General features: G+C 54.4%; 10 protein-coding genes across 10 annotated transcripts; 6 read left to right on the top strand and 4 right to left on the bottom strand.

Moving 5' to 3' along the window:
* Positions 1-14: 14 nt before the first annotated feature.
* CLAFUR5_04327 (DNA damage checkpoint control protein rad1) lies at positions 15-1,004 on the bottom strand (the record flags this gene model as incomplete). Its single annotated transcript, XM_047903475.1, has 1 exon — positions 15-1,004. One exon carries the CDS (start codon positions 1,002-1,004, stop codon positions 15-17), a length of 990 nt encoding a protein of 329 aa, XP_047760734.1.
* A 142-nt stretch (positions 1,005-1,146) lies between these two features.
* On the bottom strand, positions 1,147-1,438 carry CLAFUR5_04328 (uncharacterized protein; the record flags this gene model as incomplete). The annotated part of the gene is made up of 2 exons (XM_047903476.1): positions 1,147-1,247; positions 1,297-1,438. The coding sequence occupies 2 exons, from the start codon at positions 1,436-1,438 to the stop codon at positions 1,147-1,149; spliced, it is 243 nt and encodes an 80-aa protein (XP_047760729.1).
* A 272-nt stretch (positions 1,439-1,710) lies between these two features.
* On the top strand, positions 1,711-3,032 carry CLAFUR5_04329 (Histone acetyltransferase GCN5; the record flags this gene model as incomplete). The annotated part of the gene is made up of 2 exons (XM_047903477.1): positions 1,711-2,924; positions 2,978-3,032. 2 exons carry the CDS (start codon positions 1,711-1,713, stop codon positions 3,030-3,032), a joined length of 1,269 nt encoding a protein of 422 aa, XP_047760728.1.
* A 1,219-nt stretch (positions 3,033-4,251) lies between these two features.
* CLAFUR5_04330 (uncharacterized protein) lies at positions 4,252-4,865 on the bottom strand (the record flags this gene model as incomplete). The annotated part of the gene is given in 2 exon segments (XM_047903478.1): positions 4,252-4,633; positions 4,648-4,865. 2 exon segments carry the CDS (start codon positions 4,863-4,865, stop codon positions 4,252-4,254), a joined length of 600 nt encoding a protein of 199 aa, XP_047761497.1.
* A 285-nt stretch (positions 4,866-5,150) lies between these two features.
* CLAFUR5_04331 (uncharacterized protein) lies at positions 5,151-7,081 on the bottom strand (the record flags this gene model as incomplete). Its single annotated transcript, XM_047903479.1, has 2 exons — positions 5,151-6,367; positions 6,421-7,081. 2 exons carry the CDS (start codon positions 7,079-7,081, stop codon positions 5,151-5,153), a joined length of 1,878 nt encoding a protein of 625 aa, XP_047761498.1.
* Positions 7,082-7,687: 606 nt separating this feature from the next.
* On the top strand, positions 7,688-8,407 carry CLAFUR5_04332 (uncharacterized protein; the record flags this gene model as incomplete). The annotated part of the gene is made up of 1 exon (XM_047903480.1): positions 7,688-8,407. One exon carries the CDS (start codon positions 7,688-7,690, stop codon positions 8,405-8,407), a length of 720 nt encoding a protein of 239 aa, XP_047761499.1.
* Positions 8,408-8,749: 342 nt separating this feature from the next.
* On the top strand, positions 8,750-9,772 carry CLAFUR5_04333 (uncharacterized protein; the record flags this gene model as incomplete). The annotated part of the gene is made up of 1 exon (XM_047903481.1): positions 8,750-9,772. One exon carries the CDS (start codon positions 8,750-8,752, stop codon positions 9,770-9,772), a length of 1,023 nt encoding a protein of 340 aa, XP_047761500.1.
* Positions 9,773-10,214: 442 nt separating this feature from the next.
* On the top strand, positions 10,215-11,213 carry CLAFUR5_04334 (uncharacterized protein; the record flags this gene model as incomplete). Its single annotated transcript, XM_047903482.1, has 1 exon — positions 10,215-11,213. One exon carries the CDS (start codon positions 10,215-10,217, stop codon positions 11,211-11,213), a length of 999 nt encoding a protein of 332 aa, XP_047761493.1.
* A 430-nt stretch (positions 11,214-11,643) lies between these two features.
* Positions 11,644-12,321, top strand: CLAFUR5_04335 (uncharacterized protein; the record flags this gene model as incomplete). Its single annotated transcript, XM_047903483.1, has 1 exon — positions 11,644-12,321. The coding sequence occupies one exon, from the start codon at positions 11,644-11,646 to the stop codon at positions 12,319-12,321; it is 678 nt and encodes a 225-aa protein (XP_047761494.1).
* Positions 12,322-14,547: 2,226 nt separating this feature from the next.
* CLAFUR5_04336 (Serine/threonine-protein kinase KIN4) lies at positions 14,548-18,091 on the top strand (the record flags this gene model as incomplete). Its single annotated transcript, XM_047903484.1, has 2 exons — positions 14,548-16,053; positions 16,106-18,091. 2 exons carry the CDS (start codon positions 14,548-14,550, stop codon positions 18,089-18,091), a joined length of 3,492 nt encoding a protein of 1,163 aa, XP_047761495.1.
* Positions 18,092-19,197: the final 1,106 nt, after the last annotated feature.

The following is a 19,197-nucleotide window of genomic DNA, read 5'->3' on the forward strand; positions in this document are numbered from 1 at the left end:
TCAGCAGAGCCTGTTCAGTCGGAGCTATCACCATCCTCATCAGCTTCTCCTTCAACGAGAGGCACGACTCTGAACTCTACAAAGACCACACCGTTGCCAGTGCCTCCTGCATCGACTTCAACGAGAAATTGCATGCAAAGCACGCCTTCCTCATCGAGGCGCAGTGACACTTTATTCGAGCTTGCCATCGCACGTTGTGCAGCCTTGATCAGACTAAACTTGAAGCTGCCGCTCGTTCTATTCGAACAGGAAAAGCTCTCCAGCACAGGCGTCTCCGAGTCCGTATGCGTCGTGAAGTCGACTGCAGCTGAGCCCAATGCACCGCTTGCCGAGAAGGACAGATTGGCGCCTTGTCGTGTTGTTGGGAAGGCTTGCAGGGTGAGTTCTGTTGGGTTCATTGAACTTAGCTCTGCAATGGCATCAAGCAGGTAATTCGACCGCATGACCGTTCTGAGTTCGATGTTGTCGCGATTGAAGGGTATCTCTTCCGGACTCTCAGCTTCGTAAGTGGTGAGGTCGCATGTGGTGGTGACTCCAGCTTCGGTCATGTTGATGCTCAAAGGGCTGCCTTCTCCGTCATAGGTGAAGCTGCATACGCCCGCATGTGCTTGGTTCGAGAAGGCATTGATGCCAGCGTGTCGATTCAGGCGATGTGCAGCAAAAGAGTCATACTCGCCAGGTCGTTTCGCAGTGCTTGGGTCGGAAATGCTGAAGATATTGAGAGTTTCGAGAAGTGCAATGAGGTTTACTTCGAAGAGAGGCGGCACTGCTTCATCGTCTTGAGATGACACCGAAGGTGGCGGAGTGTATCTATACGAGGAGAACATGTCCGCCTCAAGAAAGACGAAGGCCTCCATGACGCTGCCATCGTCGGTGGTAAATCTCAGCCCCTTGTCCGAGATGCGAACGTTGGCCTTCTTTGCAAAGGAGATGCACCGAAGCAACAGCAGGATTTGTCGCGCAGACGAGGTCACAGCTGCGAACATTGGTCCATCTGTTGCCATCTTGACGTGTTTGGGACCGCGTCAGCACGCGTCCTGTGCGTGTCTTCGACTGCGATGCCCGAACGGGACCCTTCACTGACCGCTGTCCCTGCCCTCCTCAAGCTGAGTCTGCAGTCCTGCTATGTCGATTGTGGTTATACGCTTATACGTATACACCCACAGCGCAGATCATGTACACAGCACCGAAGCCGAATGCGAGGGAAGCTGGAAGGGCGAGGATCGGGATGTTCTTGAGGTTGAGGTCTGCTGTGTCGTCAGTATACATACGGTCCTGCTGTACCATGCCACATACTGAGACCAAAGAGACCAGTCAGGATGATGGCACCGAGCAGGAGGAAGAAGCCGATGGAGAGCTGCGTGTCCTTGTCTACAGCAGCCTGGAACGGTTGGCCTGCAGAAGCCTCCCAGAGTGCGTGAAGTGGTTGTGAAGACATGGAGTCGTGGACGTGTTCGGTGGGTAGTATCTGGTCGATATCGTGACGATGGTATTGTTGGTGAGCGGATGTCCACGACAGCTGCTGCTTCAACTTGTGTGAACAGCTGGATCGAGCTCCTGCCCTGCCAAGCACGCTCTCGCGGCCGGGATGATGCGCCGGACCGTTCACCCCTGCCGCCACGCGCTATTTCCCCACGCTTCACATGTGTTCATCGCGCCTTGCATCGCCGTACTTCCACACCTCACACACCTACCGCAGCACCGCATAGCATGGCCAGCGTCAAGTCTGAGAAGCGCCATGCGCAAGATGAGGGCAATGCGCCCGACGCGAAACGCATCAAACCCTCAGTATCACCACCGCCCGAGACAGACTATGTCATCAACCACGACGCATTCCCGAAGAAGCCAGCCGTGATCGAGGAAGAGAATGGCGACATCTCCTTCCAGGTGGTCAACAATGACGGCAAACCGAACTCGCATATCGTCCTGACCGGCTTGAAATGCATCTTCCAGAAACAACTGCCCAAGATGCCGAAGGACTACATTGCGCGACTCGTTTACGACCGAACACACTTGAGCATCGCGATTGTCAAGAAGCCTCCCCCCGGTAGCTTCGCGGAGAGTTCAAATCTTCCAGGAGAGGTCGTGGGTGGAATCACATACAGACCCTTCAAGGGACGACAATTCGCCGAGATCGTGTTTTGTGCCATCAGCAGCGACCAGCAGGTGAAAGGATACGGCGCGCATCTCATGAACCATCTAAAAGACTACGTCAAGTCTACCAGTGATGTGATGCACTTCCTGACCTACGCCGACAACTACGCAATCGGTTACTTTAAGAAGCAAGGATTCACGAAGGAGATCACGCTGGATAGGCCAAAGTGGATGGGATACATCAAGGACTACGAGGGAGGGACTATAATGCAGTGCTCTATGCTGCCCAAGATCAAGTACCTTGAATCAGCGCGTATGCTGCTCAAGCAGAAGGCCGCGGTTCATGCCAAGATAAGAGCTGTGAGCAAGAGCTACGACATATATGGGCCGCCCATGCAGTGGAAGAATGTAAAAAAAGGACAGCCGTTACCAGCGATCAATCCACTGGACATTCCTGCAATCAAAGCGACTGGCTGGTCTCCAGACATGGACGCGCTCTCGCGTCAGCCACGTCGTAATCCGTCGCATAGCTTGCTACTTGCTCTGCTGTCCGCCTTACAAACCAGTTCCTCCGCTTGGCCCTTCCTACAACCCGTCAATGGCGAAGAGGTTCACGACTACTACGAGGTCATCAAGGAGCCCATGGACCTTTCAACGATGGAGAGCAAGCTGGATAAGGATCAGTATGAGACCGTCGAGGACTTCGTTCGCGACTGTCTGCTCATCGTTCGCAACTGCCGCCGTTACAACGGGGAGACTACACCTTACGCAAAGGCTGCAGTGAGGTTGGAGAAGGATATGTGGAAGAAGATCCGGGAAGTGCCGGAATGGTAAGTGAATGAAGAGCGCGATGCCGAGAAACCTTCTAATCACACGCGAATAGGTCGTATCTCGAACCTGAGAACTTCGAGACCACCGCCAGACAGGCTCCCGAATGATAATATCTGGACTTTCTGGACAGAAGCATGATTTTGATTTTAGCGCGGCGCTGGCGGGATATGATACCACGATAAGACGCATTGACACATGAGCACAGCTTTGTCCATTCTTTCACTTTTTCTGCTTCTTTGACGATGCATCTCGTACATGGGCTTTATCTCCACGTGTTCAGTGCTCGCTGCGCGTTTCCAGCTCGGTCGTTCGTCACAAGTTGATCGCGGGATTCAGTCGCCGTAGCTTTCATCCTCTGTTGTCGAGAGATGAACAAGCGGATATTTTCGTGACTAATTAAGTATTCTTGTTTTGAATCGCCTTCGAATCTCATGGAATCTCGAGACCATTGAGCAGTCGCGAGTCTGGCTCAGTCTCTCTAGCATCCCTTTCAGCCGATCCTGCCCAGATCGTGGCGCCTAAGCTGCGCCCTGCACGCACGTCCAGCACGCCATGCTTCTGGATCTTGTTCTCGACGGATGGAGCAGTTGGGAGGTCCAATACCTACAGTTCACAGTCCCTATACCTAGTCGTCTTGGCCTCGCTCTTGCTCCATCTTGGTCGCCGTGTTGATGTTGAGGCAGTGGTTACCTGGAGGCTTTGGTGTCTTCGCGGCTGAGCTGGACAGGTCGTAGAAGAAATTGGCATCGCAGTAGTGAAATGTGCTTTTGAGAAAGCTCAGTTGGATACAATTACCATCTCGGTAAGGGACGTCGCGTGGAACAGGCATATGAAAAGGTGGCTACCGTTGCGGTGGATTGGCTGGGTTTGAGGGGGCATAATTCGAGCCCGTGGCTCATAAGCTCTATGGGCATTGTCACGGGGCGGGGATGGTTTGTGGATAGCGGCGGTAGGACTTCATTCTTGGAACGAGTCGTGTTACGTTCGTTTCAGGGCTACATTTGGTGTGCAGTACCATCCTGCGAAGATAATCGATCCCGCTGGAGATGACGAGAAATATCGAGAAAGAAAGGGGTGTGCAAGCAGTCCCGTCCAGACTGAGAGTACCATCTTCGCCAGTACTGTGCTTAGTCTTGTCGGAGCTCTAGGTCGTGCCTCTAATGCTGTGTGATGCAACGCCTCTTTCTTCAGATGACAGTTCGGACCGCTGTTCGCGCGCCGTGATGATACTCCCGCAATGCCAATGTATCTACCTCGACTCGTTGCATCGCTTTGAGCTTCTCTGTGTATTGATCGTCTCCGACTCTGGATATGATTGCGATTAATCTACCAGTTGACTGCGAACTTCAGAACCTCTAGCGTCTTTTGACACTCGTCCCAGCTCCTGCTCTCGTCTCGATATCGTTCGGTGATTGTGTGTGCGCTGGCAACGACTCGCTCGTATGGACTCATGTCGTCCTCCAGGTGTGAGTATGTGGGGCCGTACTCCCAGATGCGCTTGCACCATTCGAGTAAGTTAGGCCAAGGGCGATCTACATAGCCTCCAAGTACCGTTTGAACTTCCCACTTCATGTGGCCATTCAACCTCCGCCTCATTGCCATATCGAATTCGTCGAACCGAGCCAACAGAGTACTGTCGCAGTCGGTGATGGTGATGTGAAACTTGTTCTGGAGGAGCCAGATCAGGCTACCTTCATCTCGGAGCTGCCTGCATGTGTGTACAGTAGAAGGCCTGGCAGTCGAAGAGCTGGTGAGATCAATGTATGCTCTGTGGTGACCAGGGCATGTTCGTAGATGGTGTTCCTCAACTCTGCTGGCAATGTGAGAAGTGGCGGAAGATCGGACACGGGCGCGGTCTTGGTCTTGTCATTGCGTGAGGTACGCTTTGGTCTCTTGGAAGCCGCAGTAGCGGTGGCTTTGCGTTTGCGTTTGGGAGCCATTATGCGGTGGCACCCTGATGTTGGTGTTGGTGGAGCAAATGGAAGCTGTTTCTTGAACATGGCAGTTGCGACTTGCGGCAGAGCTAGTGCGGGCCGACCTGCCGATCTTCACATGATTGACAGGGATAAGGTGCAAGCGCTCACTAGTCACTACACCGACAGTGCGAATGCTCCTCTGATGGACAATTTCGATTAGGATGAATGCATGTGAACTCAACGGAAAGCGCGCTTCTTGCATCTTACACGAGTTCAACTTTCAGTCATTCGGCCTGTACACCCTATGGTTCAAGCATAACCTCCAGCAATGACAACAGAAAACGAAGGCTTCTCACCAGCTTCCTCGAGGTACGCAGCGAGCTCATCAGCATTCTCGACCAGCCAGCTGTCTTCAGTGCCATCTGCGTTCTTGACCATACCGTGTATTCTGCCCACCTTTGCGGCGCCTGCCTTGCTCTTCGCAGCTTTGTGTAACTCAGGGATCGTTGCGGAGGCAAGTCTGCCAAGCCACATCTTTGGATGTGACCCTATGAGTTCTGAGCCAGCGCCGAGTCTGAAATAGGCGGTCACTGGCTGTACGTGTGGTGCGGCAGGTTCCGCTGTCGAAGTGACGAAAGAAGTAGCAGTGGACAAAGCTGGGTCCAAGTCGAAGTTTATAGCTCCGGCTGCCTGTGCCAATGTCGCGATCGATCCGCTGTGTTGCGTTTGCGAAATCGTCGCTTGCGGTGTTGTTCGAGCACGAGGCTTCTTCTGTGCGCTAGATGGAGCATCCGTTTCTTGTGCGGCCGCAGATCTGGCCTTGTTGACTGCCACCTTCGATCTTGGCAAAGTCCCATTCCACGCCGGGCCGGGTCCAGGGCCATAGGCGGCATTCTTCTGAACAGACGTACGTTCGCCACGCTTGTTCTTGTCCTCGCGAAAGCGCTTCATCGCATCTCTGCAAAGCATATCTATGCCTCGCATCTTTCTTTCGTTCTGCGGTGTCTCCGACACAGCCTGCGAAAGTCTGTCGTTCGTGGCGTACCAGCGTTGACGCAGCGCCTGAAAGTGTTCTTCGCCAGATACAAGTCGAGATTCGAAGTTGTCCTCTGCAAATATCTCGTACAGCGACCGACGGACGACTTTACTTTCGGTGGGATTCAGACCGAGTACGTTATTTGCTTCAGCAATCGTAATTGTTCTGCCTTGGAACCGCATCCGCTTGGTAACGTCGGCGCATACGTTTTCCAGGGCGACAGCTTTCCTTTCCTGGTCGGGCTGTAGTGGGTGCATGACGCCTGCCAGGTGCATGTTTGACAGCATCAGTCTCTGTTTACTGGCTTCCCATACGCCTTCGGCGCACTGTGATTTCCTGATGATGTCCATGTCGCGACAGATGACTTCGTATTCCTGCCGCATCTGTTGGTAAAGATCGTTGTCCAGGTGCAGAAATGCTTTGCACTCATCCAAGCTGGTCTCCGAGTTGTATCGTGGTTCTGTGCCTGGCGCGTCTGGCGGTAGGTGTCCTGACAAATATCAGCGTGTGTGAGGACAATGTCTTCTAACATTGTGTACTTACCGAACCCTCTGATGCGACGGCGTCGCTTTCTGGCCTGCAACCTTTCATCGCTTTCGAGCTGGAGCTCGAGTAGCCTTTGCTGTCGCATGAAAGCCTCCTCAGGTCCCATAGGCGCAGCTAGAGGCTCCAGCACCCCTGCTGCAGCGGCTTGCATTTCGGCATCGAACTGCTCGTCGGAGACCACTGCCTGACTAGGATCGTCTGGTGCGTTGGCAGGTCTCTTGCGCTTCTTTTTTTGGCCAGTCCGGTCTCCCGGTAACTGGTAGCCTTCCGCATATCGAAGCCGTAGACCAAGCTTCCTCCACAGCTTGTTGAACTCGTAGCCATTGACCTCCCATCCTTCTTCGGCCAGTGTTTGTTTGATATCGCGTTGCAGAACGTTCTGCTCCCACAGCTCTTTGATCCTAGCCATCACCACGGGCTGTTCCTCCGGCGTCAGCCTCTTCACGCGCGCTGGCATTCGCCATATTTGCCCGATCTGCCGGAAGAAGCTCTTGTGGGAGGGTAGTTCGGAGACGGGCACGTCGAAGAGTTTGGCAAAGTGATCGATGATTTGAGGTACGCTCTTCTTCTCGACTACGTACAATTGGTAGCAAATGTCGCGTTTGTCATCCCAGTCGTACTTGGGGGGGCGTCCGGGTTTCCGAGGTGGGTCCTCCATGTTATATAGTGGAGGGTCGTGGTGAATGTTAGTTATGGTCTGCCGTACAGTCTCCGCTTGACGAGATGGAGGCACGAGTGTGGCACGTGCGCCTCAATTTGACCCTCACCATCTTGCCTTCCTCCCTTTACCTGGCTTCGACATCGAAAGTAATCCATTTCAACCTTTTACATGCGAATCAAACGTCCAAAGCGCTCCTTCCTGATATTCATCAGTCAATTCACCTGGCGAGACAGGCATACCACGATGGAGCACCACGGGAGCCCTCTTGCTTGAGGCCGCGCCTGATGCACACAGAATGAATATGGCAACAGTACTCCTCCGCAAGTTCGATCAGATGGCCCCGTCAAGTTCCTGTCAGCTGTGATACACAAGCCTCAGCACAATGGCACGGAAGGGGACATGCCGCAAGCATTGTGCATTGAGGCAGCTGTGTCAGCGAGGTCCACCGTCCAGTCTCAAGATGTACTGTAAGCGGCTCCCTACATGACAGCGTAACCAGTATGTCCCTGTACATGTACGGGCAATATCAAGCGCATCCCGTTGACCTAATATTCTGGTCGTCGAGCTGGAAGTAAAGGAGGACTACACACCACACTAAGAGATATGTCTGCATCGTCCAAAGCCTCTCTTGAGATTGTCTCCACAATGTACGTAACAAAGGGCAGCGATATAGTCGAAGTCGTCGTTGAAGAGACCAAAACGACGGTCACCAAGACCGCGACGGCTACGGCGAACACTGAGGAGACCACTACCACGCTGTCTCCATCCACTGCCGACATATTCTCAGAAGAGACCACCGTGGAGCCCTCAACCACAGTCACAACTGTCACGGAATGGCTGTCAGAGGCTACTACAGCCAAAATATCTCAATCCTCTTCTCGTTCTCAAACATCACCCTCAAGTGTCGCGACTTCGAAAATGCCCGAGGCGATGTCTACGACTACTCATATACCAAGTCAGCACACACACGCCCCAGCGCTGGATGCAACTCATGCGAACTCTAAGTCCATGCTTCTCACGATCGGTCTCGCGGTGCCCAGCTTCCTGGCGGCTCTTGGGCTCGCCCACTGGTACTGGAGAAAGCGCCGCAGAGCACAAGTACCTGCCTTCGAGGACGCAAGAACGCGATCAAAGTGTCGTATCGACTACAATGCGGAGCCACTTTACCCTCACAGATCAATCCAACGGCTGTCGGAGACCAGCTTCTCTACGACTTCACCGTCAGGTCATGACTACATGCCAGTCATTGAGCACGATCCGCCTCAACTGCCACCAATATCACTGCCAGGACCTGGAGGGGCGGAGCATAAGGAGCTGCTGTGAGGCTGGTGCGGATGAGCTTCATAGCGCCAATATTGGGCATCATTGGTCCTTCATGGGTGGAACCTATAAACGCAACGTAGCAGAAAGCAGTCGTGCCTGCGAAAGCACTCTCCGTTGCTCCAACCGCAAGCTGTAGGTCCAGACGGACGACTAATGTCGAGCGAGGTCGACGTGTCCGGTACAGCGTGCTTATCAAGTTTAAGGGTCACACAAGACGGATAAGTACATGAGTGCTCGTCATCAGAACCGACAGGGGTATGCTGCAAGTACTATGACAATACATGGTACGTTCGTTTGGAGTTGATGCTACTGAATTGTTCTACTCGTGGTTAGAAGTACGATATGTCTACTACGCAGTCTTTCCCTGATGTCCATTTCGGCTGGCTGTTAAGTGATGGCACGGAAGTGCAAATGGATGCAGTTACACTCTCTGCGAACACCTTGATTGGAGAGCTGCTCTCGACAAGTCCTATCGATGAGGTGTCAAGCAAAGGAACGCCACCTCCAGCACTCACTGGCGTCGTCCTCGTGAATTCGACATCTACAGTTGGTCCGTCGACGTTCGCGACTCAGGCAACGCCCTCTCCGTCTGCGAACGCGACAACAGATTCAGCATCGTCCGGATCTGCTTCCCTGCCGAGCACAGAAAGATCGTCCTCGCCACTCGCTCGAAAACTGGCAGTCGGTCTCGCGGTTCCAGCTGCCACACTCCTAATCGGAGCCTGCATCCTCTTCGGTATGTACCTCAGACGTCGTCGTCATCGACACTGGAATGTAGGCCCCTCGTCGTCACCCCGAAGCTCAAAGAGCCACAAACAAGACTACAACGCAAAGCCACTGTACCCTCACAAACCCCTGACGAGCCGCTCGGACTCCACGTTCACTGTCGATGCTGGTCCAAGTTATGGGTCGATTCCGCAAGCCGGCGACGCGGACATACCTCAACTGCCAGAGCTGGAAGGGCTGACAGCTGCATACTCGCCCACCAGAGATAGCGAATACTCCAGCGACGACTTTGGCCCTTATTTCAGCGGGATAGATGATCCTTTCACGGATGCTGCTGCATCCACCGTGAAGATGACGCCTGGCGTGTCGCCCTCATCATATCCTCTGCGCGATCGGCTCAGTCACGAGAATGAGAGACGAAGAAAGGCGATTCAAACTTTGAAGCGGAAGGGCAGTAGTGCGAGTATTAGTGAGCGGGAATTGGGAGGACTGGTTAGTGCTTTCGAGAGGGTCGTGAATGAGAGGCAGGAGGAAACGAAGGTTCGGGTCAAGAGTGGCGGGGACATTTGGGGCGGTGGGAAGCGAGATAGGGACGAAGAGAGGACAGCAGAGGTTATGGCGAGTGTGCCTCTGAATTGAAACTTGAGTCGCATGAACATCATCACAGCAAGTATGCCTTGACTCACATGGTATCTTTAGATGGGCAGTTCAACATACTGTCTGAGCCAGCACATCACACACCACCATTGTCAACCCCATGAGTAGCCCACCGCACACCGCATACTCCATACACGCAGTGTCTCAATATTTGCAGCGCACCACGCTCGTGCAACTTCTGTACCGCAGCAGCTCAAACCGTACCACATACACAAACGCAGCACAGCCGCAGTTCTGTACAACATCTGTGTGGTTCCACCTTGTTCTGCCCCAGACAGTACCACCCTCGTGCAGCGATCTACAAGCCGCAGCACATAGCTGTGTGTAGCCGCAGCCCTTGGTCGGTATAGGTAGCGTGATGTCTGCCTGAAAGTGGCTTTTTTTTCTCTCCATCCCTGTGATAGGGCTAGTAGTGATGATGATCATGACGGACGATACTCTCTTGGTCGATACTTCCGTTCCAACGAGGTGGCAGAGTGGACCGAGGCTGATGTCGACTAGTCTTGTGTGGACTGGACCGAGTACGTTGACGGAGACTTACGATATGCGAACAACGCGGGATGGGTGCCCGGTGACGGCACTTCATAGCATTCTGCTGGGGCCATATCCGTCTGACATTCAGATTCTGCCTTGTTTGGCGACAACAAAATTCGCACTAGATTCTGCCGCGACAGCTACAGCAGACCCTACGACAATTACCACCCGACTTGTCGAGCAGACCGAGCCAACAGTCAGCCCGGTCGTTGATCAGAATCAGACGAAGGGCTCAGATCAGGTCCCTTTCCAGGCTCTTTGGGGGCTGCTCGCAGCCAGCGGAGTCCTGATCATCAATGCCATCCTGGTGATCCTATGGCTCGACTGGCGCCGTCACAAGCAGAACAGAGCGGATGTCGAAGACTTACCAGCAGATCAAACGAGCACGGACTACCCCGAGCAATTTCAAGCATTTCCCAAAGAAATCGGGAGCGAAGATAGCATCGATCAGCTGTCGCGGGAGGTGGTCAATGAGGACCGAGGGCTCCAGGGGAACAGTCCTGGACACTTAACTCTACCAAACCATACGCGATCCCATCCAGCGTTGCGTGATCGAGATGTTCACATGGAGCACGAGACGATGGAGGCGAGAGAGATCCAGCCTCAGTCTGGTTCCGCTGAATTGAGACAGCTTCGAGTTGAACAGGAGATGACGCTTGCAGAGTTGCTGCCACCGATGTTCCGGAGGTCATCAATGGAGTCTTTCCGCTCTGACGTATCATCGTTGATGCATCCGCCTCAGCTGCGGCGAGGGACGGGCCATGACTTCGACCCTTCTTCACCTTCGGAAGCTGAGTGGCGAGACATGGAAATGTGCTCGATGTCGCCTGTGTCGCCTCTCGGCGAGCATGAGGGTCTCATGTCCCGGATTGAGTGCACGAAGAAGTAGAGGCCTGACCAGTGAGTGGCGGTCAGGGGTACGTTATGTGAGAAAAGTGCGTCTTGAAGTGGCGACCTAATGATTGTACCTCTGGTATGTTAGCTGGACATCTAGGTAGACACCATAATGCAGGAGATTCGCGTGAGATCCAGACTGCCAAGCCCAGTCAGCCTGCAGCAGTCTTTGTCCATGCAAGTGTGCTCCTCATGCACCTCAACATGCAGGTGTAACCATCAAGATATGGCCAGACCGACCGCGGATCTGTATGTAGCACGAACTGTGCCCACCGGATAAGCGCATTCAGAGGTGTTAAATAGCGGATCACAGCATCATGGCAGTGAAGACTACAATTAGCACAGCAGGCGCTGACTGAATATATCGAGGTCGCTGCCTAGATAGCAGTACGCTCAGCCAGGCTCAATATCGCCCTCCAGCCGACATGATGGACTTCGTGGTCGAGATCTTGGTCATAGCCCTCCCTACACTGGTCGCTGTAGCCAGCATCATCGGCATCGTTTGTCTCTTGCGTGAAGAGGTCCGCACTTGGGTGACTGGCCTCTTTCGGAAGAAGGACATCGACTATAACGCAGCTACATTAGCAGCATACGAACCAGTCCGGAGATGGTCGGATTCGACTTTCACCTCCTTTCCGCTTCAATCAAACGAAACGACATCCAACATGCCAATCCCTCCTCCAGTGGCATTGGACGCAGTACTTCTTACATCTCCAAATAGCTGCGCTGACATCGCCACCATGGTGCCTACATCATGGCAAGCCAGGCCGCAAGAACGGACACGATTGAACGATACCTCTCTCAGGCCAAAGCTTTCACAGCAAACCAGGAATCCTTCTCGCCCAGGCCAGCCGACCTTGATCCACAACTCGAGCCGTCGGAGTGCTGGTCCAGGCAATGTCCAAGCGTCACTACCGCATGGTGGACGCCCGAGGAGCCGCGCCAGCTCGATTTCGGAGACGGAACTACGCGACCTCCAAGCTGCGTTCGCGTTTGTGGAAGAGCAGGAGCAGGAGGAGAACAAGATACGCGTGTGCCGGAGTTTGGAGCTGATCAGCCGAAACGCAGGGACGAAACTCGCTGCAGGTGCTGCCGGTCGCTGATGTGTTTGAGAGCTTGTACTTATACGATCGTCGCGCGCGCGGTGTTTCAGTGGTGCATGACGTACGGGAAGAGAGCACGCTCCACACTGACCAAACCGCCCAAAACAACTGGTGGGATTATGTTCTTTTCTGAAGGTGTTGTTCTATCTCTCTATTCACATCCACACCACCTTGTTCTTCGTTCTGCTGCGTCTATAGTCACAATGTGTATCTACTGCGTTCTTCTGACCCCTGCTGAATATGATATTCTCCAATCTCTCGGGTGATATGGCTGTCTTGAGCCTGCAGTGTCCAGAGCATTGCGCACCTAATGCCTTGTGGGTGCGAAGAGCGGTTTGAAGGTCTTAACAAGGTCTCTTTGCGAGCACTTGATGCCCTTAAGTCTGCAGTAGTGATAGGCTCCTACTATCTGATTCTTTTGAGGTGTTGAAAGGTGTTTGGTCATCTTGCAGTAGCTTCTCCAATCCAAGAAACAGGTGAAAAGTTTGCGACGGTAGCATGCGACAACAACACCACATATAGCCAATCCAAGCACGACAATTTGTTCAGTGATGTATCCAGATACGTGTATAAATTTGCTGGTTGCAATGGGCCTGATATTGGATAAAGAAAACACGATTGAAGATGTGGTGTTGTTTTTTGGTGGAGGTGGGCGCTTTGGTCCGTATGACGCGTGGAGAGGTATATGTGCTTGAGTAAGAGGAAGGCCGCTGATGGATGATGCCTGACCAAACTGTCACTACTTTTGGGCATCCACTTGTCTTGCTGCAAGCGGAAAGGGCTCTCGTTTCAGGATTGAGTTCGCGGGCCGCGATTCATGGATGTTGGCATGCTGCATGGCGCTAAGCTTGCGATGCATTATGCCAGGTTCTAGACAAATGATTTGCCCTCGAAGCAGTATTCGCACTGATTCCGATGGTATTCCTCACCAACGAGTGTTCTGGTGTTGTTCAGCGCTTGGCGGTTCGGCCTCGGGACGTTCGCAGAATGTCTGAGATTGGGGTGGGGCAGTGGTTCTAGCAGTGTACCTAGGTAGCGCGTGTGATTATCGATATGCTTCGAGGCTAGAGAGTCGTTCGGCGCTGCTGGGTAAAGTGGCAGCGCTGGCGGCTCTGGCGCTCGCAGTTGAGATGTGGTATAGCTGCAGTCGAGGCGTTTGGCGCTGCAGCCTGCAGCAGCTGTCAAACAGATGTACAGTCGATCTTATATGCCGGCAGCGAGGCAGCGTAGGTTTCGTGTGTGGCAGCTCGCGGTGATCATCGAGCACTTGGACAATGCTGCAGCGAACGTGCGTAGCGAACGGCTAATGAGCAGTCGAGGAGGCTGGGGCGATTGCCTGCTAGTCGAGATAGAACGTGGGACACGGCGTCTACATCGCGCTTGGAGACATCGTGCATCATTTGCTGCTGCTGCTGCTGCTGCTGCTGCGTCTGCTGTTTGTGTGCATTCTGCTTCTCTTTGTATACAATATACCGCGTCTTTGTTGTTACACGGCGGAACGAGCACGCTGCATGATACTGACCTGCAGGACGGCGGAAGCGCACAAGTAGGCCAGACGATCAGCGGCTTTGCATTGGGTGCGGACGCCTCTTTGCGACGGCGGCGCGTTGTCGATCTCGCTCGTGGTTGCCAGCAGCAGAACGCACGCCTGCTGCACCTCCCACAACACGGCCAAGCTCCTCTCCCTCGCACCTACCCTACCCTCCCCGGCATTCCCACTGCCACTGCCACTGCCACTGCCACTGCCACTGCCATCTCGTGCGCACGCCGACAACGCAGCCCGACACGTGCGGTGCAGGTGGCCCTCGTGCGAACATCATCCCACAGCGTGCAGCCCCAATCGCATCGCAATCGCATACAGCAGACACCAGCAGATAGCACTTTCTACCGCAAGCAGCACAGCAGCAGCTCCTCGACGCTCGCTCGTTTCTTTGGGTCGGCAAGCATCTCGCCGCTTAGCGTCCCGACAGCGCCGCCAGCAGCAGTCTGCATTGAGCGCCATCCGCATCTGCAGGAGGGCGCAAGGCCACACTACACAACGAGGGAAAGTAGGACGCGCCTGCTCGCAATTCCGGCCTCTGAGATCCGGTGTCGCGGACCACAGCGCCGCGTGTGCCACCAGGACTCGGCGTGAGCACAGTACAGCATCCGTACTGAATCACGTCCTCACCCACTGCCGCACTGTCGCCGACGAAGCAGCCGCCCACGCACGTCGCCCGCCAGACCATGTCGTCGGCTGCCGTGCAGCAAAGCTCCCTGGCCCAGCAGCAGACGTACAGCAACAGCTCCAGCTCGCGCGACCGCTTCTCGCCCTCCACCGCCGCCGCCAGCGCCAACCCTACGCCCGCACTCTCGTCGTCCCCGCCGTCGCGGCGACCTGCAGCCCGAGCAGATCATGACACGCCGCAACAGCAGCCACAGCCACAATACCCTACCAGCGCATCTATGACATCTCCTCGCGGCCAGCCCGCGTCGCCCACGGCAGGTGCCATGAGCTCATCAATATACAACCAGTTCTACCCAGACCAAGCAGCACAATCCTCATTACCACCGACACAGCTGCCCATACGGACATCAGCACAGCAAACGCCCGCACACCAGCCTACAGCAGCATCATACGACGCACGCGGATATGCCTCGCGGCCCTCGCGATCACAAGGCCAGGCTCAGCCTGGCTACGCCAACCAAGGCGACAACGACCGACGCCAGCAAGGACCTCGTTCACCGCGGGAAGAGCAACCGGGCAGCGGAAGGGCTCAGCGTACGCGCAATGCTCCTACATCTAGCAGATCAGCCACTGCCGTTGGCCAGCCGCCGATGGGCACTGATCTACCGCGTGAGAACAGCGCGGTTATCAACCGCATAGTGGTGGATGACCCACAAGCCGACCTCGCTCGCGAAGAAGCTCGCAAAGCTGAAGGTCGACCACATGGAGAAATGGCCCAGTATGCACAGGAGACTGAGCCGGCGCCAGTGCAGAGAAGTCGGCAGGAACACCTCAAGCACTTCTCGTCAAGTCGAAAAGAGGTCAAATTCGGCGAGTACATTCTTGGTCAGACTATCGGTGAAGGAGAGTTTGGCAAGGTGAAGATGGGCTGGAAGAAGGACTCCACTGTCCAGGTTGCCATCAAGCTGATAAGAAAAGAAAGCCTGGCTGGCAACACCACCCGGCTACCCAAAATCTACCGCGAAATCGCCATCCTTCGCGAACTACAGCATCCCAACATTGTACGCCTACACGAATTCGTTGAGACGGAAAGACACATGGGCATCATCCTCGAATACGCCTCTGGAGGCGAGCTATTCGACTACATCCTCAACCACCGATACCTAAAGGACCCTGCAGCTAGGCGACTGTTCGCTCAACTGGTCTCTGGTGTTGGTTACCTCCATAAGAAGGGTATCGTTCACCGTGACCTGAAGCTCGAGAACCTCCTACTCGATAGGAATAAGCACATCATCATCACTGACTTCGGCTTTGCGAACACGTTCAATCCGGAAGATGAGCTTGGGGAGGACATCGAGAACAGGATATCCGATAAGGACTTTGTTAAACGCCAGGGACTGGACAAGATAATACCCCACCAAGGTGAAAGAGACGGAGGTCACAGACGTGGTGATCTCATGCAGACATCGTGTGGTAGCCCTTGTTATGCAGCTCCTGAGCTGGTAGTAAGTGACGGGCTGTACACCGGCCGCAAGGTTGATGTGTGGAGTTGTGGTGTCATTCTGGTGAGTGTCCCGTTTTGGGGATTGTTATTCGTTGTGCTGACCATATTGAAAGTACGCCATGCTCGCCGGCTACCTCCCCTTCGACGACGATCCAGCCAACCCAGAAGGCGACAACATCAACCTACTCTACAAATACATTGTCAGCACACCTCTAACCTTCCCCGAATATGTCACGCCGCATGCACGCGATCTGCTGCGAAGAATCCTCGTCCCCGATCCACGACGAAGAGCAGATTTATTTGAGGTTGCGAGACACAGCTGGCTTAGTGAGTACACTCATGTCGTTGGATTCATTGGCAGCCGAGTGAAGGGTGAGTCAACCAATATACTCCAAGACGGTGACGAAGGACAACTCCAACGCAGCTCTTCAGTACGCGAGCCAACGAGCAGAAGCCCGGCGGTGGACAGAATCACCAATCAGCCTCCCAAGCATGCTCCAGCTGCTAGCATGGGCGGAGATGAAGCAAGCGACATTCGGAACAAGCAGGCAAGAGATGCCAAGAGAAGGACTGTGCAGGTCGAATACGTTGCTCCTCACGGCTCGAACGCCCGTGTCGATCGTAGTCCTGAAGCCACCGCCCAACCCAAACCTATACCCATCTCAGCTGGCTCTGCAGGAAGAACGAAAGCTCGCGCCGAGGTTGGACCTGTCGAGATCTCATCCACGAGAAGAGAAGAGAACACAATGGCACCTCCATCGAGGCCTGGAGGCAGGGACCAGATCAGAGCTGCTTCGGATTCTGCCAACGCCTTTGGGACTTCCGCTGGAACCGCAACATCTCGACCAAACACGAGCGGAACATTCGGCGGCAACGCACGTCTTCCATCCCGTGGAAACTCATACAGCCAGCCTGCTGCAGCACAGCCGACCAACACGACAGCGCAAGGCTCCTTCTCTCAGCCCAAGTCTGGCTCTGGATACATCATCTCCTCTGAGCCATCATCAGCTGTTGATGCCAGTGGCCGCCCGATGAGCGAACAGCAACATTCTGGACCTCAACATCAGCAGAGCCGACAATCTTCGTATCAAGGCAAGCCGCCTGGACACCGACGAAGTAGTACTTTGGGCAGTCTTGCAGACAAGGTGCTGAACAAGAGTAACTCTAAGCGTCAATCTCAGCAGGAACCAGCTGCAATCAACAACGAGAAGAGGGACCGCAGATATCCTCCAGTCAGCATGAAGAATGCCATACCCACAAACGACGAACCTGGTCCACGTACATCATCTGACAGTCGACGACCAAGCTTTGGCTTCAACAGGAAGGCTTCCAAGGAACGTGACCCCAGCTTGCAAGGCAGAAGATCGTCGAGGCGCTTTTCTTGGTTGCCTGGCAGCATGAGCTTGGCAAGTTTCACTGGCGGTCCTAAGCGAGATCAAGGCTACGATTCCGGCGACGATGGCTATAGACCACCTAGGGATCCCTACCAGCAGCCACCGATGTCGCAACAATCTCAGCAGTCGCGGATTGGCAGCGGAGGCAGACCTCAGAGCAAGGGCATGGCATTTGGCCGCGGACAATCGCAAACTCCGAGCGAAGAGACGACCAATAGCACCATCCCGCTGTACTACGACGAAGAAAGGGAGAAGGGTCGCGATCAACGACGACACCAAGGCCGGTACGATAAGCCATTGCCATCGTCACCAGGCGCCGAGCAAGGCTACGGAGAGAGTCGGCCAGTGCCTGCAAAGACTGGCACCCCGCCAGCTGGCGGAGTACAGCGGAAACAGTTCCGAGATGATGGTTACGGCAACAACTTGCTTGAGAGTGACTCCCGACCGCAAGACCCGCCGGAGCGTTTCTACACGCCAAGCCAGGATCCCGAGTTGGGCGGGTCGTCCAGTCAACCTCGACTTGGGCAGTACGGACCAGACAGCTCTGGTCAATGGGAACCATATGGAACAAGCCCTCGACAGACCAGTCTTCGACCACAGCAGAGGAAGTTCGGGTACGATGATCATGGTCACGGCGGCAGCTCCAGTGCGACGAGGCGTGTTATGGACTTCTTCCGTCGGCGTGGTAAGGACCGAGAGGGCTAGGAGCTTCCACTTATGCGCCGATTCAGCAGTCGAAAGAAACCGTCAGAGGCCACACCTGTGCGACAGAGGACGCGTGCAAGCCGTGGAGGTGGAGGACAATTTTTCAGCAGCATAGCCTAGGAGACATGATCTCCATACATTAGACGCAGACCTGCGCTTCGAACGTGCAACGAGTGGCCGAGCCGAGATGCCGGGCCCGTGATGAATGGGCAGGGCAGTGTGAAAGATATTCAGTTCATGTTGTAATGGACTATGGGATAATTATGTCTGTATTGCAAGATGCATGCAAGCGAGGCGTAACGATGAATGGTACAGGATGGTTGTATTGCTTTACGAGCTTTCTGGTTGTGAGATGTATGTGTGGGAGGGAGCGTGTGTGCATAGCTTTCTTCTAATGGAGAAGCAATAAGACTTCGATGAAGATGGTGTTCTTTTACATGCAGGTGCACGGAGTTCCTCAAAGCGTGGGTTGCGCGAACGTGATCGTGCAAAGGTCATGCCATGTGCCGTCAGGTGATTCGTACCGGTGTTGTCACGACGTTCCGCACAACAACCTTTATCGGAGTGTGTTGTCTCCGTTGCCATCGATAGGCAACGACGCAACGTTGAACACCGAGCAATCCTGGTATGTCATGGCGTGAGAGCTGAGCTGAAGGTTGAAGGTAGGCTTCGTTCAATGCTCTAGGATGTGCTGACCGCTTATCTGTGGGGTTCAACAGTCGACTCCATGTTCTCGCAGCAGTCGAAGCCCTCGCGCATCACGCTCATGATTTCATAGCACCTTTCGAGTCGAAGCAGGAACAGGACCATGAACACCTGCGCATTCTAGAGCACGAAAGCAGAAGATAGAGCAACACGAGACCAAGCTTCGGGCGCCCGCGATCATCCCTGCCACACGCGCTGTCACGCGGAAACGTCGTTCCCGCAATCCTGGTCTATTCCTAGCCAACCGACCCACCGAGACATGTCTTGATTCTGTTCGACCTCCTCCATCCATATCTTACACATCATGTGACAGCACAGTCTTTGTCCGCTTTGTCATTGTCGGTTTATCTTGGACGTGCGACATCTCAGCATTGCATCAGCGGCGCCTATTGAACTACCCG

Source organism: Fulvia fulva, chromosome 4 (assembly GCF_020509005.1).
Source record: "Fulvia fulva chromosome 4, complete sequence".
NCBI classification, from domain to species: domain Eukaryota; kingdom Fungi; phylum Ascomycota; class Dothideomycetes; order Mycosphaerellales; family Mycosphaerellaceae; genus Fulvia; species Fulvia fulva.